The following is a 25266-nucleotide window of genomic DNA, read 5'->3' as shown; positions in this document are numbered from 1 at the left end:
AAGGAAATTTCCTTTTATGAATGCTAAAAGAGAAGTAACAATATCATCTGTAGGACATTTACCAAAATCCAACCATGTGCTTCTGCAACAATAAGAGCAAGAATATAACGAATACTATATACTTTATCGATTCACACATGCGGGGTGTGGTCAGATGTTACGGTCAACCACAGATCATTTTGCAGGCATTCTGCTCAAAGACACTTAACCACTACAAAACATCAGCTGCATCTCTGTTAAAACAGATTACACAATACTGGCAAAGAGACAGAGACGTTCCAGAGGTGTAGGGACAATATCATGCGCACTTCCTGCCTCTCTGCAGGACAAACAATGGGCCGGTTTCGAGTCTCAGTCTGGCAACATCAGGTCTGTTGTCCGTTCTAGGAAACCAGACAAGAGGTTAGGGAGTTAAGGGCCATATTGTTCCTGGGAGAATAAAAAGGGGAAGTGGCCGGTCATGGTTTTAAAGGGGGCTGACAGAGATGTTTTGGTCACAGCTGGTGGTATCCATTCATCACTTTAATTTAATATTACCCATCAATCACTTGCAGAGTAATTCTGAAAGAACCAATTAAAAAAAATGTTAATACTGTCTAGGCTACTCTTATCTCTACCCAGGAGTTATGTTATCTAATTTTAACATCACCTTTGACATTTCTTTGGAGCAATAAAATAATGCAAATACAGATCTCTGGAATATCAAGTCAATATTAAAAATGAAGAGCTGACCAAAGTTAGATCTCGACAAGCGGTGCCAGTTAGCTGCAGGTCCACGTAAGACTTATTTAGTGCTACACTGCAGCTCACTGTGCTGAGCTCTCATCTTATCCCTTATTTCAGCTGTATTTCATCCGTCAGTAGCAAAGTGCCAAGGTTTAGTTGAGCTGAAATGACATCATACAGTACATCATACTCGCCCTCTATGCACACGGCCGCTGTAAGAGCCCATAATACAAATTGACATCCAGAGAGTATTTCCAGTTGAGAGTCTGCTAGACGTCGCTGCTGCAAAGGCAGAACGAATTAAAAATGAAGTTAAGTCATAGCCAATAAAAACATCTGCAGTGGAGACCCATTTGTTTTAATATTACATTTTGGGTTGCTGCCCCCAACAAAGTGGCTGTGATTAATGCGGCAATTATCTTCTTCCCCTCCCACTATTGATCCAAGGCCTCCATTTTTGGGAATGAGAGCTTGGCGAATGTAAGCACTTGGCAAAAAGCCATGGGGAATTAAATAAAAGCTCATTTCATCTTTAACATTGGAAAGAGACACCGTTCTGTCTTAAGTCGGCAGATAGAAAACAGTTTTGGCACATTTTAGGCAACTTTAGTCAGATTGGCGACACGATGAAGAGCACATTTAAATATCCTGTTTTAAGATGAGCTATAATCCCAGTTTTGGACAGAAGGAGGCACAAAGAACTACAAAGCTCTCTGGGTTCAGGCTTAAATCTCTGTGACTGCGTGACAGTGATACTGCAGCCTTAACCTAAAATAAAGTCGTCTGGTGAGAAATGATAAAGAATGTTGAGAATCTGATGCCATGTGGTGGTAAAATTTGGAAATCTATACTGTTTTTCCAGAAGAAATGTGTCTAAAGGATTCTGACTGTTATCCCATAGTTGCAGATAAGCTCTGCATCACTTTGAAACAGTGAAACCTTCCATAGTGTTCATCTGTAAAGTACCTCAAGACAGAACAATGTAAAAATCTAAAACAAAAAACACTTTTTTGCCTTCATATCATTGTGTTATTATTCATGCAGATATCAGTTTTAAGCATCAAAATGTGTCATAATGTAAAATTTAAAAAGTAATTCACTAAAAGCATTATATTCAGTACAATAATTCACATTTTTACAATCAATATTATCCTGAAATGGACGGGGACACATTTTTGGGTGATGGACATGGCTTCTATGGAACGAATAGATCAGAGGTGGATAAGAAGTTTTAACCCTTGTTGGTGGGAAAGGGGGGGGGGAGTAAATTAAGAAAATTCCAATGGGCAGGGGTGAGCTTTTTAACCTTTAATTATCATCTACAGAGGCACCCGGTACCCACAGTGACCATTTCACCTTCGGAGCAGCAATTATCAACTGGCCTCAAACACCGAAGGCCTCTAAGCAATCATCAGCTGCCTCATAAAAAGTTGAGACAGGGCAGAAATGAACAGGATGCAGGCCAAGGTGATGAAAAGCTATGAAGGTGCAGTGTGACTTTGTCTTTCTTCACTTAGCAAAAAAAACAAAAAACTGCAGGAACACCCAACACAAGTATACGTGTATATCTGAACTGTATATCCAATATCTCTAAGCTTAAAATCATTTTCTCATGTAAATATCCCCCTCCTAATGACTGCAGACATTCAGTCAATAAAGGAGTCTCTATGGATTAAATGAAGGTTAATTAAAGAAGTCTGGTGTTCTCTCATCTGTTGTCACATAACAGACAACAAGCTGAGGCCGGCCGTTGCACAAGAGTCAATGACAGACGTGGTCCCGCCTCGAGTGATGAGTTGCTTGTAAAACAGTCATCAGTGTGAAAGTTACTGCACAGCCATAAAGTAATTAGCTGTCCGGACACCTCCAAGAGTGACGCTTCCACATTAGAGGACAAAACAAAAAAAGAGATAGAAAGAGAGACTCACGGGCAAATGGACACAGCACAGACTGTCTCTGTCTGAGGTCGAAACACAGACAGTCAACTGGACGAGGAGATGTGCTTGTGTCATAAAATGCGTATTTTCTCAGGCGAACACACAAACAAGGATGTTAATAAAAGATGGCATAAAGAGCATATCATCTCCACTAACTGGACGCAAAGGAAAGGACAAATCAATACATGAAAGTGAAACACGAACCATCAGTACAAAAACCCCAAAGATAATTCAGCATACTCTAATATAAGACATTTTAGAAGCTGAAACCATCAAATATTTGGCATTTTTGCTTGAAAAATCACAAGCTAGTTGTCGAAATCGTTGCTGATTAATGTGCTGTTGATCAGCTTCTCATAGTTTCAGCACTAAACAGATGTGACTGACACCAAATAACCCAAACAGTGCTCCAAACCCGCCCATTCATCATAAAAATTTCCATTCAGGAGAAGGATTTTTATAAACTGGTCGATCTGGCAACTGTGGCTCTAAACACTTTTCAGCAGTTGGATCTTAAGCCTGAGATGAAATTTCCTTCAATGCTGAAACAACAAACAATGATAATGTGAAAAAAAATAGTGACAAAGTATTAATTCTGATGGATGAAGTTTTAAACCTCTGCACACTGGTTTCATTAGCTCACTGAGATGACTGCTGACAATGAGGTACAAAATCTTAGAGGTGATGATAAGTATAGAAAACGTGTACTTTAATAACCTACGACAGGCAAAACCACCTGCGTAGTCTTTTGACTCGGCCTCCTACGACTGACCTTGAGATAGAAGCAAAACTCTGACCACCCACAGTTGTAAATGACGTGTTGCAACAGCACTCACCAGCGAGAGGGACATCGCAGAGTTGTCTTTGAAGACACCTGGGGCAGTTATTCCCTTTCACAGATCCAGAGCTTTCTCGAACACCGCGCTAGCTTTTCTGGATTTAACAAGACTATGTTATTGTCCCCTCAAAGTTGAATGCACTGACCAAAGAGAGCCTTGCAGTCTGGCCCTTATCCTGACATACTTCCTGAACTGCATTGTTAGCAGGAGGAGAGGAAACACACACACACACACACACACACACACACACTATGGAACGCCTGTGTCAGGAGATCATAACATGGAAAGTGAGAATACCAGGAGCTGTTGTTCCCTCTCTGAGATTTTTTTTGTGTGTCTCTTGTACTTTTTTACCAAGGTCAGCGTGTAGGCCGAGAACACACTGAACTCTCTCTCTATGAAAATTGAATTCTGGCTGTTATCAGAACAAAGACGTGATGTGTCTCCAGATGTGTCCAGGCATAGAATCAAGCAATTTACAGAAAGTGTAAATCTATAAGCACTGAAAAGGTTCTTGCACACTGTGTTTCCAAACTAGACCTGCAGCAATTAATTGATTAGTCAAATGACAGAACATTAATCATCAACTATTTTGATAATCAATTAAAAATTTGGAGTAATTTTTCAAGAAAAAATATGAAAACTCTCTCATTCCAGCTCCTTCAATGTGAATATTTTCTGTTTTCTTTCGTCTTCTACAACATTAAACTGATTATCTTTGTCTTACTGACTTTTAATTGAGACAAAACAAGACGTTTGAGGACGTTACCTGGGGCTCTTTTACCATTTTCTGACATTTCATAAACCAAATAACTAATCAATTAAAGTTGCATTCATTGATCATTTTGGGACCAGAAGAACTCCACAACAAGCTGATGGATACACAACATGACATACCTTACATATAGCTTTGTTATGTCCAACATGTTAGTTAACCCCTAAGAACCCGGACCCAGTTCTCCTTAAAGGAAAATTATGGGGAATATAAAATAGACCAAATGGACCACAAGGAATACATTTCCCTAACATGTTTTATATCAATTTGTTCAAGAAATGTGCAGGTTAAATGTAATCCAGGACGTCTTATTAAAGCATCAGAATTGTTAAATGGGTTGAAACCTACCTTTAGTAACAAAAAACAAGCTTTTTAAAATTAGCTAGTTCTGTCACATTTGCTGACCAGGCACACTGCCATTTTGGAAGTGATGTCATGGCTACACAGATTCACACATTGTCACATGACTGCACCAGGATGTTCAATAGATGTCACTTTAGGGACTTCATGAGTTAAAATCAAGGATAAAGCTGTATAAGGAATTTTCCAGGACATTGAAAGGGTTGGTGACACCTGTGTCGTCATGGGGTTCTTATGGGTTAAGAATTCCCTGCACATCCTGCAGACACAAAATGTTGAGTTGTGTTTCTGGTCACCTGAAGAATATAGATCTTTTTTTTTCTCTCCTTATTTATTTTATATGAAGTGTTGTTGCTCTCTGAATAATTCTTGCAATTCTGTGGATGCATTGTAGGAGAACAGTGTCCATTGACAGCAGTCAAACATTTACCACATATAGTATGTATATCATCCTCTACTCAAAACCGTCTTAGAAATAGTGGAATGTAATAGTGTTTAGTCTCCCACGACTCCTGAGAAAAATATCTGTGTCTTATTGTAATTTAACTTTCTTAGTCGCTATGAGCTAAAAAAAAAAAAAAAGGCTAAAAAGAGCTGAAGGGTGCTGCAAGGTCGGGTGGTAATTCTCTGTGTAGTGTTCATCATTACAATCGACTCCTTTCATATTACATATAGTCATATCAGTCAATGATGATGTAAGTGTATTGATTTGTGGAAATCAGATGGACTAGTTCCGGCTTGACTACACAGTGTTTACTTTTTGCTTTCTCTCTACAACAAGAGGTGCACAAATGAATCAATTCACTATCAGTCACATCAGAGGCACCGGCAGCTGAGGTGAAGAGGTCGTCCCTCCTATAAAGGGTCCCCTAACCGAGTAACTCCCAACTGAACAGGCTTCTCTATTGTTTTTTTTTTTTTTTAACAGACCCTTGATGGAAGCCACCTCAGACCTGACAGATTCATTGCCCCTCATCAGAGAGTGAGGAAGGGGCATGCAGCGCAACAGGAGTGACATGGAGCATTAACATTCCTCTAGTTTACTCTTCTCTTCTTGACATGACCTTTACAAGGTTTTGAAGAAAGAAGTGATATTTACTTTGCTGGTGATGAAACACAGTGGCAGCCTCCTTGTCACACACAGAAGCTACACTGATACCAAGAGGCGTAATTCAATCCCACCACCTACGTTCATCGTTAACTAGTCATTAAAGATCCGTGTGTCATGTCTTGTCACAGTGAAACCATTTGAATTCATACAGATTGCATACGAATATATTCCAAGTTGTGTAATTCAACCAATTACTGAGATTTTTCTACAGATGTAAGCATATGTACAGTATGTATTTACATTTGTAATAATGATAAGACACAAAATGCTTTACACAAACTTAATAACTGTGTAATGACAGTAAACAAGGGTGATGACTCCTGGTGTCATCTTGTGGTTTGATCTGGTATTAACTAGGGATGTGCAGAGAGCCCAGTATTTGTATTTGTATCTGTATTTGTATTCAAATAAAAGTGGAAAGAGGCTTAAAAATCCTGTTTTTCTTTTTATGACACTTTTAATTTTTAGAAAATTAAAGTGTTACAATAAGTGTTCATGAATAAACTACCTTACGAAGGAGATCCACACATCGGGTCTTGAACTGGAGTCTCCCAGATCATAGACGACTGCACTGATTACTGAGCCAAAACTTTACTCATCGCCTCATTACAGACAGACCTCTGACTATTTATACACCCATAACACAGAGACAGCACACAATGTGATGTGTAGAGAGGAACTTCAAAGGCGATTATTGCTTTGCACTTATTTTTTATAACCTAACTTTGAAGAAAGGAGAAGGGGAACAACAGGTTTGGAGAGTCTCTTGGGAGCACTTTGCTTGTGTCAGTAGCTCAGCTTTATCTCTGGGGAACACTCCCAACAAATAGTTTTTTAAATATTTGTATGAAACAAATATTCATATAAAACCCACTATTTGTGCTTTGCTGAATAATGTATTTGTATTCGGGCACACTCCTAGTATTAACCTGCATCTCTCTTTGTTCTGCAGGTGATCTTAAGCTTAACCTGGAACACCTGAGGGCCTGCGGTGTTTCCAGGTTATTTAAGTCTCTCTGACACTCGGCTGCATTGCTGCTGCAGCTCTTTTCCCACCTCACCCTACAGGCACCTGTTTGTTTTGGTTATGTTGCTTTAGTCCTTTGCGTTTGCTTTCATGCACCTTAAAACACTCATGCACACACATTCTCCACTCATGCATCACGTACACTACTGATACCACTGATTTCCACACTCCATACTGTAAATATTTAGTTAACACTTCAATTTTCTTTAAGTTGCTTAAAATGAATTCCTTTTGTTAACACTAATGTGTATCCCTTTTGTCGTGGCCAGTTGAACCAGATCATAACAAACGGGGGCTCGTCCATTAAGGTTATTTTGTTAAAAAAGTTTGTTTCCGCCTCAAGTAGCAGCAGTGTTGATTGTGCACGCTGATTAGGTGATTTGGTCCAGCTGCATACTGGTTTTGGCTGTGTGATCTGTTTGCCAGAGCAGCTCTGGTGTAGCTCTGGTTTCTGTTTTTTTGAGATACAGTGAGGTTTTTTTTCTCTCAGGAAGCATTGGTTTGTCACCTGGTGTCAAATTGTCGTGTGCCATTCAGAAGATAAGTGTTCCTGTCCTGATACGCTGTATACAGTGTTTTCCCTGTTAGGCTGTAGTGGTGTTTCCCTTTGGGTTGCATCTGTTTGTTTTTTTTGTAGTGCTGTGGCAACATGGTTAGTATCAGTTGTTTGAGTCACTTGAGTCAGATCATAACACAAGAAACAAGTAGGAACAAATAAAAGAATCCCATTGCTGAATGATAAAAGCAAGCTGAGAATTTGTCTGTGTATGTGTATGTAGAGAGAGGGTCCTAACTGTGTCTGTATTGTAAACATTGTGAAGCCCCTAGCCAAAACCATATAGGGTTCATTCTTCCTAAAGCCCTTCCTAACCCCCCCCCCCCCTCCCCACCACCTCAGCTGGATCAAAGTGTGCGTTGTGTGTTTAGGTTTTAACATGGGGGGTTTTACTTTCTGGTCGATTGTTATCGCTCCTCAAAGTGCTAAGCCATGAGTGAGGCCTCCGTGAATGCCGCTGCCGAGAGGAGTGTCTGAAACGTCTGTGTATTGTGTAAGTGGTCCTCCCTGCCATGTGTGCTGAGCAAAAGGCAAAGGCATGGGTTTAAATTGGAAGCGCATGTTGCATGAGCTCACACTTGTCATTTCTGATTAAACCACATGAACACGGCATTAAAGCACAGAAAAACTCTTGCAAGCTTACTGCACCGACAAATCACAACACTGGCTGCCCCCTGCTGGCTTCTCTTCACCACACCTCACCGAATATCACAATCACTCAAGACAGTCTGAGCGTATGTGCAGAGTTTGACACTAGAAGGCTGTTTTCACATTCAGCTACTGAAAACAAAAAAAGTTTCTCTGTGCTCACCTTAAATCTGAGTTTAAGGTGTGAACCCTACCAGCATGATTTGTGACATCACAACCAATTTTGAGCCAATCATAGTCCGGTATGCAACTCACACAAATGTGATGTGGAAACTTGAAACCTCTAGTCCATATAATAGGAGGCCAAAAATTCCCTAAAATTTCCAGAAGCCATCAATAACAGAGAAGTAGGGTGTAGTTATAGTTATGGGATTTACTGCTAGGTAACCAAAGTCTATACAAATGGGACTGAAAGGGAGAAAGATATACGCCACTCTGGAAGAAATCCAGGAAGAACTGCAGGAGGCTCTGAACACAATAACACAAGATGACAACAGGAAATGTTTCCAGGAATGGAAGAAGCTTTGGGATCGCATCTCAAGTACTCTCAAGTACTTTGAAGGGGTTTTTGTTTTTTTTTACAATTCCAGGAAATTTGGGGTTCCCCTCCTGTACACTGTGAATGACCTTTTCAGTGAAGTAGGAGGCATCTTGTGTCCAGCAGTTAAACATCTGAATTGAAACATATTTCCATATTCATAGATTCTGGATTTAAGGAGTAGATGTCATTTTAATCGTTTCTTATGAGTATTTGTATATGTCTCCATACATGTCTGGGGGATGTTTAAAGAAAGATCAAATGTTTCCTCTTAGTGGTGAAAATCCAACATGTTGCAATCTATGCAGATGTCAGTGAGCCAGTTGTTTAGAGGTTAAAGCCACTGGCCAGTCTGTAAACGTGACACCGCCGCCTCAGATGAGCCCTCGGGGACTTTTCTTCACACAGCAGTCAAGTCGCACATGTACTCACAAAATCCCTTCAACACACTCAACACATATTAAGCCTCACACAGGGTGAGTTCTATCATCTATTAGTGGATTTCCAAGAAACACAGAGCTGTTCTAGCGGATTAGACTGTTCCTTGGGGATGCATTACGTCTATATGTCTTACATGTGCAAGAAACTGATGTAATACGCGGGGATGATGCTGACAGGTTATTAATGATGAAAAATTGTAATCCCTGAAGATTCATGGCTTATGTGGATAGAGTATTGCAATGATGTCAAAGACAGACTGAGATAGGTAAATTAGTGCAAACGGATTTTGGGGGAGTTATAATATGATATGTAATTATATGAAATGTGTGGCTGCAAGATATGTTAATCAACTTTCTGTATAGAGAGCTCCACACATCTTTACATCATACATCCAGATTTCAATGGCAGCCAGTTAAACAAAACAAGCCATACAGTATGTTCTGGTATGTTTTTAATGATCCTCCTAAAGAATCCTGAGCTATCACACCAGATGACATATGAAATCCCTCCTGCATCAGGGTCTACTCCCATTTGGACAAATAACTCGAGATGGGGGCTTTTTCTGTTCAGATTTATAAGCCACTTCAACCTTAAGGTTCAACTCTCCCTTTACTGATATTGTACAATCTGGTTTAATGAAATGAGAAGGTGAAGAAAAAAAGGCTTTTTAGATTTCTTCATTGAGAAACATTATATAAAATGTCATATTTTACATAATTGTAATGTTTTTCCCTCCCAACACACTTGCCGTATACTGTGGGTAAAGATATTCTTTTTAAAAATCTCTCACGTATTGCTGTGTTTGCAATCGTGCCATTCAATGTTAATACATTCAGTAATTATCTCTCCATCTAGTAGTTTTTATTGGCAGTGGCAGAGTCCATCAATACGGTGCATGATTCAGATTGCCAATGTAAGTGTGAGGGGTTCCCAGGAGATAATGCAGCATTTTATCTCATTTATATCAGCCTCACTGTTTACTGTTGACTCTCTTTACAACATATCAAAGCTGTATTAAGATACAACTAATGGAAACAGAAAATGTCTTGCTGCGGTGAGGCTGCAACAGGAAATACAATGTAAATGTCACGGCACTTAGTGCTAATTGCAATCATTCATCAAAAATGTGTCTATGAAACAAGACAACTGTCATTTTCAGCATTTTTTCATCATTTTCAACTTTTGCAAGAGAGTAAGGGAACAAGAAGGAGCTGTTAGATGAATAGTTGCAGGCGACAGGCTGCACAGAAAGCTATTGTAGGTAAACAACTCATTTTAAAGTGTCCTGCTGTTGTTTGGAAAACTTACTTTTGCAGTGTGCAGCGTGAAATCAGATTGCGGTTACGATTATTTTTGACTGATCTCTTTATTAAGGACAACGTGAGTTTGTTTGGCTGCACTGTCAACAGATCCGCCAGTTGCTCCTCTGTTGTGATTCTCACAAAGTAGCGGCTCAAAGAGTGTTTGCATTAGTATTAAACCACACTTGCTGGTACCATGATAACCACAGGTATCATCAAATCAACCAGTCCTGACATCTTAAGGATTACTTAAAGTCCTTTTAACTGCTGTATTTATTTTTTTGGAGCTTATGGTTAAGACTGAAATTAGATTTATGCTAGGGCTAAAGTTTAGATTAGTTATGTAGAGGAGAGGGGTTAAAGTTAAAGTGTTAGGAACAGAGTCTTCACAAGTATATTAATGTGTGTGTGTGTGTGTGTGCGTGTGTGTGGTGTGTGGACTCCCCGCCTGTCAGCTTCAGACATGACACACCCACTAAACACAGAGCTGCATTTCTTCACAACACCAGCTGTTACCCATGGCGATAGTGAGCCTGCCCAGTGGCCGGGGCATTATGCAAATGTAAATCACGCTCGACTTGCCACAAGACTGTGTGTGTGTCCATCGCATGGCTTCACATTTCACCCAAACTTTATTGGTGCCAGTGGTCTTTTGTCTGCTTTAATTGAATTAACTTCTCAGAAACAGACCTTGTTGCAGGAGAGAGAGAGATGGGACATTACACAGCCGTCACCTCCGCATGGGAGCTTTTAATAGTGTTTACATTGGAATCATTCAGTGCTTTAGAAGAAAAAAAAGGGCTTCTCCTTTACTAAATTTTATAACTTGCTAACGTTTTCTTTTTAAGAGGCACGTGACACATTTGTCACAACCTCTGCACATAATAGATACGCAAATAAAAGATCATCATTGGAGGAGTCATTCATGTCATTTTATATTATGGGAAAAACAAAGGTCTCATTTGCGCAGATACATCTTAATACTTGCTGTCTAACCTCCTTGTGTTCGTCCCTTTTCATGACTTAAATAACTCCAGTCCAAAGAAAAGGGGTTGTTAAGGAGAAATTAGCCTTCACGTGTGTTACCAGCAAAAAACTATTGTAGTGCAGAGATATATTTTCTCCTCTCTACTCAAACTAAGGACTGCTGGACCACAGTTAATGTTGATCAATCACAGTTTAGGGTCAGAGAAATTAATGGCAATGTCCCCATCTGCTGGATAAAAACCACAGCATCATTAAAATCACACTGAGTAGTCATGACCTCTGTTTTAAAGTACCCGGAACATTGATAAAAATGGATCAAATGCAGCACTATGCTGTTGTTTTGGCTACGAGCAGCAGTTTGAAGGAAGGAATGTATTCACTGTTTATTGGTTGTCTTCCTTTTTCTTTCATGTCTGCTCGTCCTTCCCTTTTCAAAATGGATGAGACCCACCCAGACACCGAGCAAACAGCGTCACGTGGTTGTTCCCTGCAAGATAAAAGAGTTGTGGAAGTACAAATGTTTGGCCAGTCACTGAGATAATACGATGCAAACAAGTTCCCTTCATCTTGATGTGTCTGATTTCTGCAGTTACAGACTTGCATGTCGCTCAGAGTATGGCTTGTGTTTTAGCTAGATGTGTATCATCATTTACTGTTTTTGAGACATTATCAACCAAATGTTCCCTCACAGAAAAGGAAGTTCATTTTGAAACATTTCAGTCGTGTTGCCAATTTTTATTGTATTGTCATGTGTCTGGTAGAGGGGTACCTGTGGCAGGCCTGATCCAAACTATAGTAGTCCGTTGTATCGTTGCAGATTTGAACGTGGGGCGGAGGAGAATAAGCATTCAATCTGAAATCATCTGTTCATGTTTAAATTGGGGTCTGTCTGATCCACAGCCTGCCCTGTTTCCCCATAAATATACCAAACTAAGATTGTTGTCTTGTGTTATTTGCTCCAACACAAACCGGAGAAAATTAGCCAACTGTGCTAAAGGGATAATTTTGACAACAAACCATCTGCATTTTGAATTCACCATATAAAAATTGTGGATAAAGGTAAGGCTGTTTGTAAAATGCATCTTCCATACAAAAACGTTAGCTTGTCACTTGAGTGAGGCAGTAAACGCATCGCAAACTAACAAACAACGTAAACTGTACGACATAATTTAGAATCTGTCTGTCTGCATGGGATAAGCCGATTTGATTTGATTGAACTTACAGTGACAGCACTAACTCGGACCAGGTCTGACTGTGGTCGGGTCCCTTTCGGATTTGGACCCATGTAATCCTCTAGTGTCTGGCACCTGAGAGCTTCAACAACCACCCAAAAAATGGAATAAGGATTTTAAAGCCATTAATGACTTATTGAACTTATCAGTGATAATGTATCACTGTAGCACATAACAGCACATCATGATACAGTGAAATCTATCATCATGTGAAACAATGTTATATATATTATTCTATTACAGTTGAAAATTTAATACATTGCAACACCACTCGCTCATTTGTCACACCATGCTTCAGCTTTGATCAGTTAAAAATATGACTGGAGCTTGACAGAAATCTGTTTTGAACTTTTTTTTTTTACTACTTGCACCTTTAGGCAGATGTAGAATACTGTATATGGATGATTGCTTAGGCAGCATTAATGCATGACATGAAAAATATTCCAGTCAATCAAAATAATATACAAATATAATCCATCAAAGCTTAGTCTTAGTGGGTGGTGTGAATTAGAGCTTTGGGCCTCAGTTGGGCCAACTCACCTCTTTTGTTCCATGAAAGACCCTAACATGGCATCCTAATCTCAGACGCTAAATTTAAGAATGCTCATGGCAGGTGTTAAAGGCTTGGCATAAAGTAGAGCTTAGCGGTAATATAAGACAATTGCACAAAATGACCAGAGATCCCAGGAATGTGCCAGGAAAGTTAAGGTTCCCAGACTGGAATGTTATCCAGTGAGGTGATAAGTAACAATGTTCCAGTGGAGCTGCTAACTGATAATGCAGCCATTAAAGCAGCTCGCTCGTTTTCATCTAATACTGTTTAAAGGCACTTTATCTAACTCAACCATTACTGTTATCTCTCACAAGTGCAGCCCAACCTTCCAGGACAGATTAAGTGTAGCAGTGAACCAGTGGTCCATTAAGGGCGCCGCGGCACCGCCCCTCCCGCCGTTCCAGTTGTGAAATACATATTTCAATGAAAAATCATTTTTGTTATTGTTGTGTGTGTGTGTGTGTGTGTGTGTATTTTTCACTTGTTACTTTCAAATAAATCATACATAATTACAGAAACGAGCGCTGCCTACATGTGCCGAAGGGCGTACTTTACTCCACCCGATGGCGGTATGTGTGTAATATGTTCCGCTTTTCTTTGTGGCTTCTGATTGGTCGACACGGTATGCTGAAAATAACTGGATCTGGGGAGGAAAATTTTACGCCCAAGAACTGTTGCCAGATTGGGCAATTTCCTATTAGATAACATTTACTCCCTAAAGGCAGGTAAAAGATACAGCAGATTGTTATGGTACCGTGGTGATAATTTTAAAGTGAAAGTAGCTGCTAAGTGGCTACCAAAAGATACTTTTTAAAACTTTTAGGAAGTGCTAGCCTAGCTGCTAGCCACCCGCTAGCTCCCTGCTACATTGTACGGTGCATGCTCAAAATAAAATGCCCAAAATACACAGAACTACCTAAAGCTGTAGCCCCATCTAGTGGAAAAGTCACGCCATGTCACTGGCAGTGAAACATTTTGAGCCTGATTTTTTTTCCCATGAACCCTGATGTAATGTTTTACTCCTGAGATTAAAATGCTAATAATAAGCCCAAAAACAACAGTATAGGTCTAAAATTCAGGCCGGCAAAAAAGACCTATTGTTACGTTTACACTATCTAGCAGCCGTAGTTATTATGACCTGAGGAAGTGACGCAGTTCAGACGACGTCAACATAAGTTGACTTGATAGAAGGAGGTGGGTTGGGTTAATTGCTAGATTGTTAGATGGCAAAAAGTGAATTTTGCTGCAGGAGACCGCTCGGGACATTTTTTTTAAAAACCATAACGTTGTGGTGGTTACTGTTGCCATGACAATGAAGGTTGCGTACCTTTAAGGAAGTATAAACCATTTTTCAAGTGATCATTTTAACCCAAACCATGATCTTTTCCTAACCCTAACCAAATGGCTTTTGTGCCTAAACCTAATCAGACCTTAACCACAGTGTCGTCACACCATAAAGCGTCATTATTATTAGTGATTTGTAACAGTTTTGGAAAGCAGCATATTACAGTCCTATGGATCTTTCTGGAGGTCCTCTGGTCTTTCTAACTACAGCAGCTAGATGGCGTAAATATGACTATAGGTCCTTTTTTGCCGGCTGAATTTTAGACCTATACTGTCGTTTAATTATGAATTCAATTCAGTTTTATTTATGTAGCACCAAATCATAACAAAAGTTATCTCAGGGCAGGACTGAACTCTTGACTCAAGACCCAACAATGTGTATGAGGATGTGTTTTAATCATTCATCTATAACTGTACACCTCAATGTGATGAGGTATGCTTGACATTCATCAACAAACTCTGTCCTTCAATATTGTTTACTGCCATAAAACAGAGGTGAAGTTGTGTCACAGCTGCCACTTTGGTTCAGACAAACAACAGCAAGATATGATTTCGGTAACTACAGTAACTTGTTATGCAACTACGAGTCAATCTAGTTATCAAATTCTGTAAAGTGGTGTATCACTTACACATAGAAACATTCGCCTCCATTCTAAGTTTGCACAACACAATACAATGTTGTGGAGGTATTAAGGCTATTTTCAGAGTTATGCCATGAAGACTTGCCAAGGCAGATAGGCACGCAGAAGGCAAAGAAGCAGCATATTATGTTCTCAAAACTTATGTGACTACTGTAATGTAAAAAGAAATAGGATTAAAAGGGTAAAACCCCTCAATTTAGGTAATCCAATATGTTATTCTTGTTGTCTGGGAAAGTCCATACAAAGAAACTGTATTAACAATAAAGGCTGTTGTTATTTAACCCTAATTGTGGCTTATCTGAAATTACTGTTTATAACGAGGATGTTACATACAGTTGCCTATGTCCCATGCATGTTTAAAAAGAGATACATCAAATTTCACGTGTTATAGAGTTAAAAACATTACACGCAAGATAGACATAAACCAGCAAATATTAGCTTGTTACTGCTATATTGGTGTATGTCAGCAGATAATATAGTTTGCTCATCAGAATCACAATTATGGACGACATAGATCAAATCTGCTATCACAGTTCATGTAATTTTATACCACAATATCAGTAATATATGGTAAAATTTTGGGGAAGTCAGTAAAGAAAGTGTTCATGGATACAATAACAAATAGTAATGTCTGTTTTTGGGTTCAAAATCTCATTGACATGAGTAATGTAATGTAATGTAATCAATATTTATGTTTTTTAGTGGCCTTCAATGAACACCATTTCCCATAAGCCCCCAGATGTTCACAGGCTAAACATCACCGGCCAGGGCTCGGGGTCGGGGTTGGATCAGACATGTCTGTAATAACAGCTGGACAGAGAGGAGCAAACGGTGTAGAAGATTATAGAAAACAGAGATTACAACTAGAAAGTTTTTTAAAAAAAAAAGGACTTTAGAAGAAAGCATTGACAAATTTTATGGATATGGATGAAACCAAGATATGATGACGTAAGTCCCTGCACTGCTGTGCTTGTAGTTTCCTCATGGTTACTGTAGTTTTTTCTGTGCTCACGAAGAAATAATTGTTTAGTTAAAATCATGAAAGTTTCAACTGCTGTAGTGGTCTTAGAATATGGAAACTAAACGCCAGGAACACACTTCATTTTTCCAGAAAGACTGATGAATGAGAGATTGCGTTGAGTTACAGAAGCTAGAGAAACTAGAGGCTAAACAGGAAGTCATGTCATGATTTTGGCTCTCTATACAACAGCACTGCTCAATGATTTACAGAATTGCCCTAATGCAACCAGAGATGTTACTGGAATTACCACCAGTGTATATTAATATAGCAAATCTCCAACTGTGGACAAATTCTTATCATCTCATGTTATATATCATTTTATTGCCCAACCCTTTATGTGAGGAAAAAATAGTATGGGTATATTTTCAGCTTTGGTGTGAACACAGCCTTGGGGATACCATAAATAAACTCCCAGTATGTGTATATATGATATAAATGCATGGCACGCCAATGACGCTTGTGTTGGATTTCAGGCGCGTGCAACACATGTAACATCAGGTCCGAGAGTGTGATTTAATTAAAGATTCCTTTGCCTGGCAAAAAGGGTGGGACACACCCGCTCTCATTAACAGGGATCAGGACGGGAACGTGGAACATGTGCTGGGTTTTTTTTTTTTTTATGGAGGGCTATTAAGTTTCTACTCCTGCTGTAGTAATAATAAAGGCATGACAAACTTTCTCTGCAGAACAATCAACTGTTGTTTCCACCTGTGTTTTCTTTTGGTTATTGGAGACACATATAAAGATAAGAGTTAAGTTTTCCTGAAAACACTGATAAAGGAAGTCTGTCAATCTAAGCCTATGTAATATCTTATTTACTCTGCATTGCCTTGGTCACTGGCGAAAGATAAGTCGTATACAATCCAGTGAACTCTTTATTTCCTACACAACTTTGCCTGTGACAGTGAGTAGTCTATAATGTGCATTACACACTTTATGGTTAAATAATGCCTATTACGTTTCCCTCACAGTCCACTGAGAAACTACATTCCAGTGCAAATACCTATGAAATTCCTCCACAGTGGAATGTCTAAGTGTGCAAACCTATCCTTTTAAAAACCAGTCAGGGCGAACTGGCAACAATGATCTGCCTCAGCTTGTTACAAGCATTGGTGCAAAATAGAGAGAGAGGAAAAAAAAAAAATCTGGGGTCTTTCTTCCTGTGTGTATTCAGAGTAAATGCAGCATGTCAAAGGGGGGATTTATTACGTCCCCAAAGAAAAACATTCTCCCGATGATGAAAACATGATTGGGCGACCTGGGTAGCCCAGCCTAACTTCTGCTCCACTGTCACAGTAATTACCCTTGGAGCCCTGCGGCATCCGACCTTGGTGAAAAAGACCCCGGGAAAAGAGACAAGCCACAAATATCAACAAAAGACACATTTTGAGGCGAAAGGGATGCGACCTGGGAGAGCCGAGCTCCCTGTCCATCACTCGGAAGTGTTGTGAATGGCTACAAAGGCCCCCAGAGTGAGACTTTGTGGGATTTCGACGTTGCCAAGAGCGAATGCCACATCGCTTTGCCAAGTATTAGGGAGAAAACAAGAAAATCCCCCCCCCCCCTCCCCACACGTAGAGAAATATCAACAAAACTGCAGCATAAAGACCACATTCACGGCACACAAAGCCATAGAAGCTGGATGGTATAGGGCTAAACTGTGCGTATTATGTTGCACTGATACCACAAGGTCTGAAGGCAGAAGTGGAAGTAAGGCCTCTGCTTTACATTCCAAGAAAAGGGGCACACAACCGTGACTCTTGGGGAAAATACAGTTGCCCTGTGCCTTAATCTATCATTCTGACTGTCATTCTATCCACTGTGCATTGCCAAGTGAATTAAAGACACTTTAAGAAGCTCAATGAACGCCTTTTGTATCCCATTATCTTCTTGTTCCAGAGGCTTTGTGGCCAACGTCACGCATCACTGAATCGGTAATGTCTTGAAAGGCTATTTGGAAAAGAAATATCCGCTCATCGGATTCACACATCCTTTGACCATGAGGCGTTAAAAGTAAAGCCTCCCAAAATGGATAAAAAAAAAAAAAAAAGAGGCTCAGATCATTAGACGGTTCCATGCTAGCAGCTGGCTCGAGTTGTACAATTTAACAAACACATCTACATTCATGGAGGGAATTTTAAATCTGTAGCTGCATATATTACCAATTACGACCAAATACGACTGTCTGACGGGTTCTTAAATGAGACTAAAAGTAATTTGAAGTATCTTTTTCTGACTTTAAATGAAGAAGAGATACATTTTCTCTGAATTTATCTGCATAAGTTCAGTCATCCTTCCTCAAATGCGGACTTTTCATCATAAGTAAGAGCCCACGAGTACAGTTTATTTTCTCAGACTATTAGCTTCTCAGATTGTGTCGCTTGCATTAAATTTTAGCGCTATTTATACGACTTAAGTACACAAAGAGCTTTTTCCATTGCACAATTATGTCTTTATCACTGTAAATGTACTGGTCCTAACTGCTTCTCTTAGTAGAGTTGTTGAAATATATTCACACATGCAAATTTAGACACACATCTGAAGTCGACGAGAAGATAAAGAGGCTGCTCTGATCGACTCGTTTCTTCTCGTTCTCTCCGTGTTATTTTTAAATGTCATGATTGCTGTGTGCAAGTTTCTCATTCAGTAACTGGATCTTATTATTGAGTTACAGGGTGGTTGGGAAGGATGCAGAGTAGCTGAGAGACTGTGTTTAACTAAAACGTTAAAATATTTGGTGGTGAGAGTTAGTTTAACCTGCTGGGAGCAGAACGTGGGAGACTTCCAGACAGACAGTTGCACACAATATGAATTCAGGTTACATTCACTTAACTCACAAACAGTCTTGCTATCCTCTAATCCAACTAAATATCATCTTAAAGACAAACAAGATCTAATATTTTCTACCCAGACTGGCATGTGAAGTATAGGTCAATTGAAAAAAAACTTCCTTCTCTGAAATAAAATGCAGAAATGTCCGCAAGAGGTTAAATTCCTGTGTGCACGGGCATTAAAAGGTAACATGACAGGGGTTAACTTTGCTGAGGCATCACAAGCTTCTCCCGGGTCAAGCACACACTGGGCACCTTTCCACACAGGAACACACAGAGAGGGTCTTGTTCTGGGGCCCATGTGTAGGTCAGCACCGGCAGGTAGGAGTGAAATGATAGGCCTCCCCAGAGACGCAGCACAGAGGACACACTGTTTCCCCCACAGCTAAAGCATCCACTGGAATGCAATATGGGGCGGCAGGTAACTCTCAGTTCACCGCATACCTTTATCAAAAATCTTCAAATCCCAGGAAAGCCCCCGCCTGCCGTCTGACACTTCGGTGGGAATTCAGAAACAGGGGAGAGATAGAGACCCGGACTTGACAGGCATCAAAATGAAATGAGGATTAATTTCTTTAAGGAGGGATAGTCAGCGGTATTACTTATGTCAAGATACTTGAAACCCAGTGACGACTGGCGAACAGATACCTGTCAATATAGCTTTAAAATGCTACTGTATGGTTCCCATCACACGTTACATAAATGATACGTACTGTACTTCTAGTGTATAGAATTATTCAGCTTTTATATAAATGTGAAAATCATTAAAAGACCCTTTTCGTCTCATTTTAAAAAGCATTTATTTTTAACATTTTACATTGTAGTTTATATCGAGGCACAAAGACAACTGAGCTTTATGTAAATTTGTGCTAATTTGCACCAAATGCAAATGCAATTACATTATAATTACATGATGTCCAAATTACAATCAAACCTGGTTTAATTTTTTGTATTTGGTCAAGCAGAATGAGCAGAAATTTGTTGATACACCCGATATGTACACAGAAAAACACTCAAAAACAACAGGACTAGGGTGATACCCACTAAAAAATTTAGAAGAAAGCGATAAGAGTTTTGAACCACCATTCGAGTCTAGTTCTCCAGTCGCCCCCCCCCCTCAATTCCGGTCAAATCCAAGAAAAGACTCTGCTGTATCAATTACTGAGACTAACCTCTGCCTCTCAAACCCTTCTTGACCAGACTCAGATCAACACTGGTCCCTAATTATAAGACACTCCAAAGAACAGTAACACTGGCACAAACAACTAAAACTCTAAGTTGATTCCAGTGTTATCTGGCCTTAAAAGATTGAAACAGAAACAGAAAACAGAGACAAATCATACCAAAAACCAAATGCAGGCTCCAGACATGTAAATGTAAAAGATCCCTTTCAAATGCACGTTCAATGTAAGTGATGGGGACCACACAGTCATTTTCTGCAAAAAAAAAAAAAACATCAATCAGATAACAATAAGAAAAACACATTTTTGGGTGGAGGGGGACTTTAAAGTAAGCAAGTAGAATCCGTTGATTTTGTTTCTGTAAACAAAAGGATTCTCGAACGTGCAAGCCGCGTCCATACAACAGTATAACGCATCATCTCCATAATTGCAGATGCATGTTTGCAGTCAAACACGGATTGTGTTCTGTCATCTGTCTGTCAGCCCATGCACTGCTATAATAAAACAAACCCTAGACAAAAAAACACAGCTCGCATTCTTCCCGAAGCCTATTCAAGACCCCCCTCATCTGGTTCAAAGTCTAGGCTGTGTACTTTGGTTTTACATGAGGGTTTTTACTTTCTGGCCGATTGTTATCGATCTTCAAAAGATCTGCACCGTGGGTCTCCCTGCTGACAGGAGCGGCTAAACTCTCTTCTTCATCTGGGACGCGAAACCACAAGCATCAGACGTACACAGGGAGCGTTTACCACAGGAAGCAATCTCTCTGCACCTGAGCACACCTGCCACCACAAACATCAGCATGAAAACAAGAACAAACGGTATGCAAAAAAAAAAAAAAACGCTAAGGTTTGTGCACCATTTGGAAAAGTAAATACATAAAAGACAAGCAAAGATACTAAGCACAAAAGTTCAAAAGTTAAGAGGCATTCTTACACACCACAATGTCTTCAAGATAAGTCATTATTGTACTTGGCAATTGACCAATTCAAATTCTGAGAACATAAACTTACTTTCTTCAGTCTTTGGAGGTCAGCAATAAACAGCTCCACATTTTTAAAAGCTTCTTGCAAAATGTTCCTTTAAATCGTGAGTGAATGCTGATTGTTTCCACACAGCATGACTGACACTTGGCTACTTCACTTGAGTGACTATTTTCAACACTTTAGCACCACTTCATTACTTCCAACCACAACTCCGCTGGCAGAGTCGGGGCATTCATTTCCCACAGCTCCCCATGTGCCCACAGCCCTACACGCCTCGGTGCGAGCTGTTTGTCTGTGCCACCAGACGGGCTCGGCATATCCGAGGTGTCTAGAAAGTGTCTCTATAGTGTTACTTCCCAGCAGCACGAGAGTTAGACTGTTTGCTATAAAATATGTTTCTGTGCTGTGCTGTTGCTGTTGTGGACAATATGTTTGTACTGTTTCAGTGATCCACGCTATGACTCTGAATGACCACAGCAATCAGAACTGGAAATGCACATTAAATCTTGCAGAAAGAAACACATAAATGTAGTGAGCAGCTCTGAACACTTAACAAATAAAGATTTCAACTCTGTGGTAATTAGAGCTGCAACGATTAGTTTATCAGTCCATCAACAGAAAATTAATTAACAGTTATTTTGATAATCTATTAATCATTTTGAGAAAGTTTTGTACAAAAAAATGCCAAAATTCTCTGATTCCAGCTTCTTAGATGTGATTTTTTTTTTTTTTGTCTTCAAAAGTGTTAGGTTGCATCTCAAACTTAGCAAAACAGTGATTTTTTCACAATTTTTCACCATTTTCAGACATTTTATAGACCTAACGACTAATTGATTAATCGAGAAAGTAATAGACAGATTCATGAGTAATGGAGATAATTGTTAGTTGCAGCTCTAGAGGTAAATAAAGTGCATCATCAGTGTTTTCAAACCACACTTACCAAAGTAGGATGGCGCAGAATAACTCTCACTGTTAACCACCAGCGTGCCAGAGTTTAAATATTACAACACAGCTTTTAGTTTTATTTTAAAAACAGCCGCCTCAGTGCCGAGTCAGCTCTGAGAGTGAACAAACAACTCCTGAATCCTTCATAATCGACTCTGAATATTTGTCGCCAAACTAACCCTCCTACCAGACGCTCGTTAAAGACACAAACTGGCATCATGAATGATATTCAAGAGTAGACTGAACTCTCATCACATGGCAAATATTCTAGTGTTGATTTTTCGAGGATAGTAAGTAGGAGCTCCGGTGCTGATGAGAGTGTTGTTTATCCACACACACACACATAGATGTAAAGCCTCTATATCAACTATATCTAAAGTGAAGTGTGAAATCAATGCTGTGTGTAGATTTATATAAACTCATATTAATTATAATCAACCCTGACTGGTCCGCTTTGGATTTGAGGAAGTAAATCAGTTCAGGTCACTGACCACATTCCACAGGGCAGAAATTAGAGCCTCAGGCTGCAAAGCACTATTATATTTAACAGCTTAAACAAATCTTAATAACTCAATAGAGACCCAGCAGCAGACTCTAAAGAGACAGAAACAGTGACATGATTTCCATTACATCACTACAGGTAAGATCACTACTACGGATGAGCCCTGTGCTTTTTTGTTGTTGAGTGTCAGCATGACTGAACTTGGGACTTCTCAGAGTTGCTCTTGGCAGTCATAGTGAATGGTTTACCTCACTGACACGAATAAGCGTTTGATAATGTAAAAGCAGGTAATAACTAAAGATATACCTGGATTGATGGTTGTGCACAAGCTGTTTCTTACTTATTTCACCACTGGCTCTAACTCTGACTTAAACTTTGCTTGTTATTGCTCTTAATATGTGGTTTTAGAGGACTTTAGAAGACATAAATATATTAAATCGGGTCATAAATCATGCATGTAACTGTCCAATCTGCAGTGAAAACAACCTGAACAATCACGCAGCCTTTTCTGCACCAAAAACCTTTTTGTCAGGTCGTGTTTTGACGCCCACTCGTGTCTGCACGCGATCGCCCACTTGCCTTTTTCTTCTTCTCCTCCTCATGTTGGTAAACAGGCATTTGCAGAAAGTCCTCTTCACAGCAGATGAAGCTCACTGTGCATCCCATCCGAGCAAAGCCAGAGCGCACACACACACGTCCTAACCCATTCAAGACTTCACCTCCCGGTTCCTGTCCCTCACGTCGCAGCAGCAGGTAGAGTTATTATGATTTTATTCCGCCCAGACAGACCACATATCTGCGCAGTCGGTCTTGCATCACTGCGTTACCAGCATTGAAATAAGTTTTACGCAATTTTTACGCACTTTGTTTTGTTTTTTTCACGCAACCGTGCGCCGACTGGCTGCCACACTGAGGTGAAGTGACTTCCCTCTGCAGACTGAGGAGAGCAAACAGGTAGCCGCCAATACTTAAACAGCACATAGAGGCTCTCTCTCTCTCTCTCTCTCTCTCTCTCTCTCTCTCTCTCTCTCTCTCTCTCTCGCTCACACACACACACACACACACACACACACACACACACACACACACACACACACACATATCAGATCATGGACACTTTCAGGGACATTACATAGACTTACATTCATTTCCCGGAGACTTACCCTCACCCTAACTATGACCACCACATGCCTAATTCTAACCCTTATCCTAACCTTAACACAACCCTAAACTAACCTTAACTTTAAACCAAATCTTCAACCTAAAATTAATGATTTTATCTTAAGGAACTTGCTTTTTGTTTCCATGAGGGAGGCGAGTTGCTACAACATGACTGTGTAATCAGATTTACGTCCCACAACATGAGGAATACGTGGACCACACACACACACACACACACACACACACACACACACGTTTACATTTGCGTTTTCAATTTGTTTGGAGGTTTGCCACTTACAGCCAGAAGGGTTTGATTGTAGACTATCAATCTACACTTGTGCGGCAGTTTTAACCACACAACTAGAATATAATGTATTACCATCCCTGACTTTGATTATTTGGTCCCACACACATTAAATAAAAGCACACCTTTCTCATGTTGTGTGTCCATCAGGCCTGTAAAGTCTGCAGAGATCTGTCTGTCTTGGGCTCATTAATAACCTCCAGTCTCTGCTGCTGGACTGAGGTCAGTTGATACACACTGCAGGATGACACTGTGGAGTCTTTTAGCACTGATGAAGTTCAATTGCTTTGTTTTAATCATGCAATGGTGCTTCCCCCTGCTGGCTAATTTGTGAACTAGCAGTCATAAGTCAGAAGCAATATTATGATATTTCTATGGGGATATTTTGGGGATATTATAAGTTCTATATTTTATTTGAAATTATTTTTGCCTTTTTTTTGTTTGTTTGTTTTATTGTTTATAAAGAAACTTTATAAATCAAACTTTACAATTATTATTAGCATTATCATTATTGTTGTCTTGTTGTTGTTGTTGTTTTTAATTGAAGCATGAAATACTGTTGCCTCATTGCTCAATGAGTCTTTCTCTATGTTTTATCATTCAACACATATTTAAAGTCCCCTGATCATGTGAGTAAGTTACAAAGTGCTTCACATTAAAAGCATCGAACAAACAACAACAACAAAATCAATTTTACAAAACAGCAAACATTAGTTGGTTTATAACACTCTTTAATGTTTATGAATATATTTGTAAATAACTATACAACATGTGGTTAGAGACCATCACAGGCCTTTTTCACAGTGAGCATTGTGACTTGTAGTAAAGCACAGGTGTAATTAATATTGTTAACGATGGCTCTGGGCCAGCATGTTCAACAGGGCTGTGCATATTAAACACTACATGTGTATATTATTAATGCCAGTAGCTACACTACCTCCAAACATTTAATATCACACTTTGTGGATCTTTTTGTCCACTTTGTCGAGTCATCTTTGAGACACCTGGAGTGAGGAAATCAGTCATGTGATATCTGATGAGCTTTGGGATGAAGGGACTGCAGCTTATACAGTTTAAGTTTATACATTGTATTCATCTTTTCTCTATCGCTCTCAGCTATGTGACAAGTGTGAATCAAGTGAGTGAACTTTGTCTCATCTTTTTTTTTTTTTTGGTCTTGCCCTAAACTGCAGAAATTCTGGAAGGAAATATTTCATTGATTTAGTATAACATATGCAAAAACAAATCATCCCAGACTGTGTTCTTACCTTAATGGATTGTTCTGAAAGGTCCTTAGCAGCTTTAATGTTTGGTATAGT

General features: G+C 39.6%; 1 protein-coding gene across 9 annotated transcripts in view; it reads right to left on the bottom strand.

Annotated features, from left to right (window-relative positions):
- Positions 1 to 23357, bottom strand: part of tns1b (tensin 1b) — a 174445-nt gene extending 151088 nt beyond the window's left edge. For 8 of the 9 annotated variants that reach the window (XM_042425614.1, XM_042425619.1, XM_042425620.1 and 5 more), the window contains exon 1: positions 23062 to 23357. In XM_042425614.1, coding sequence (XP_042281548.1) covers positions 23062 to 23148 — 87 coding nt within the window. In that variant the 5' untranslated portion in view covers positions 23149 to 23357. Of the gene's footprint in view, positions 1 to 3499; positions 3746 to 23061 lie in introns of those variants that run through there. The other variant, XM_042425621.1, reaches the window with a different exon arrangement.
- Between the last annotated feature and the right edge of the window lie 1909 nt (positions 23358 to 25266).

Source organism: Thunnus maccoyii, chromosome 11, assembly GCF_910596095.1.
Source record: "Thunnus maccoyii chromosome 11, fThuMac1.1, whole genome shotgun sequence".
NCBI lineage: Eukaryota > Metazoa > Chordata > Actinopteri > Scombriformes > Scombridae > Thunnus > Thunnus maccoyii.
The sequence above is the reverse complement of the archived record's forward strand: the minus strand, read 5'-3'. Positions and strand labels throughout refer to the sequence as shown.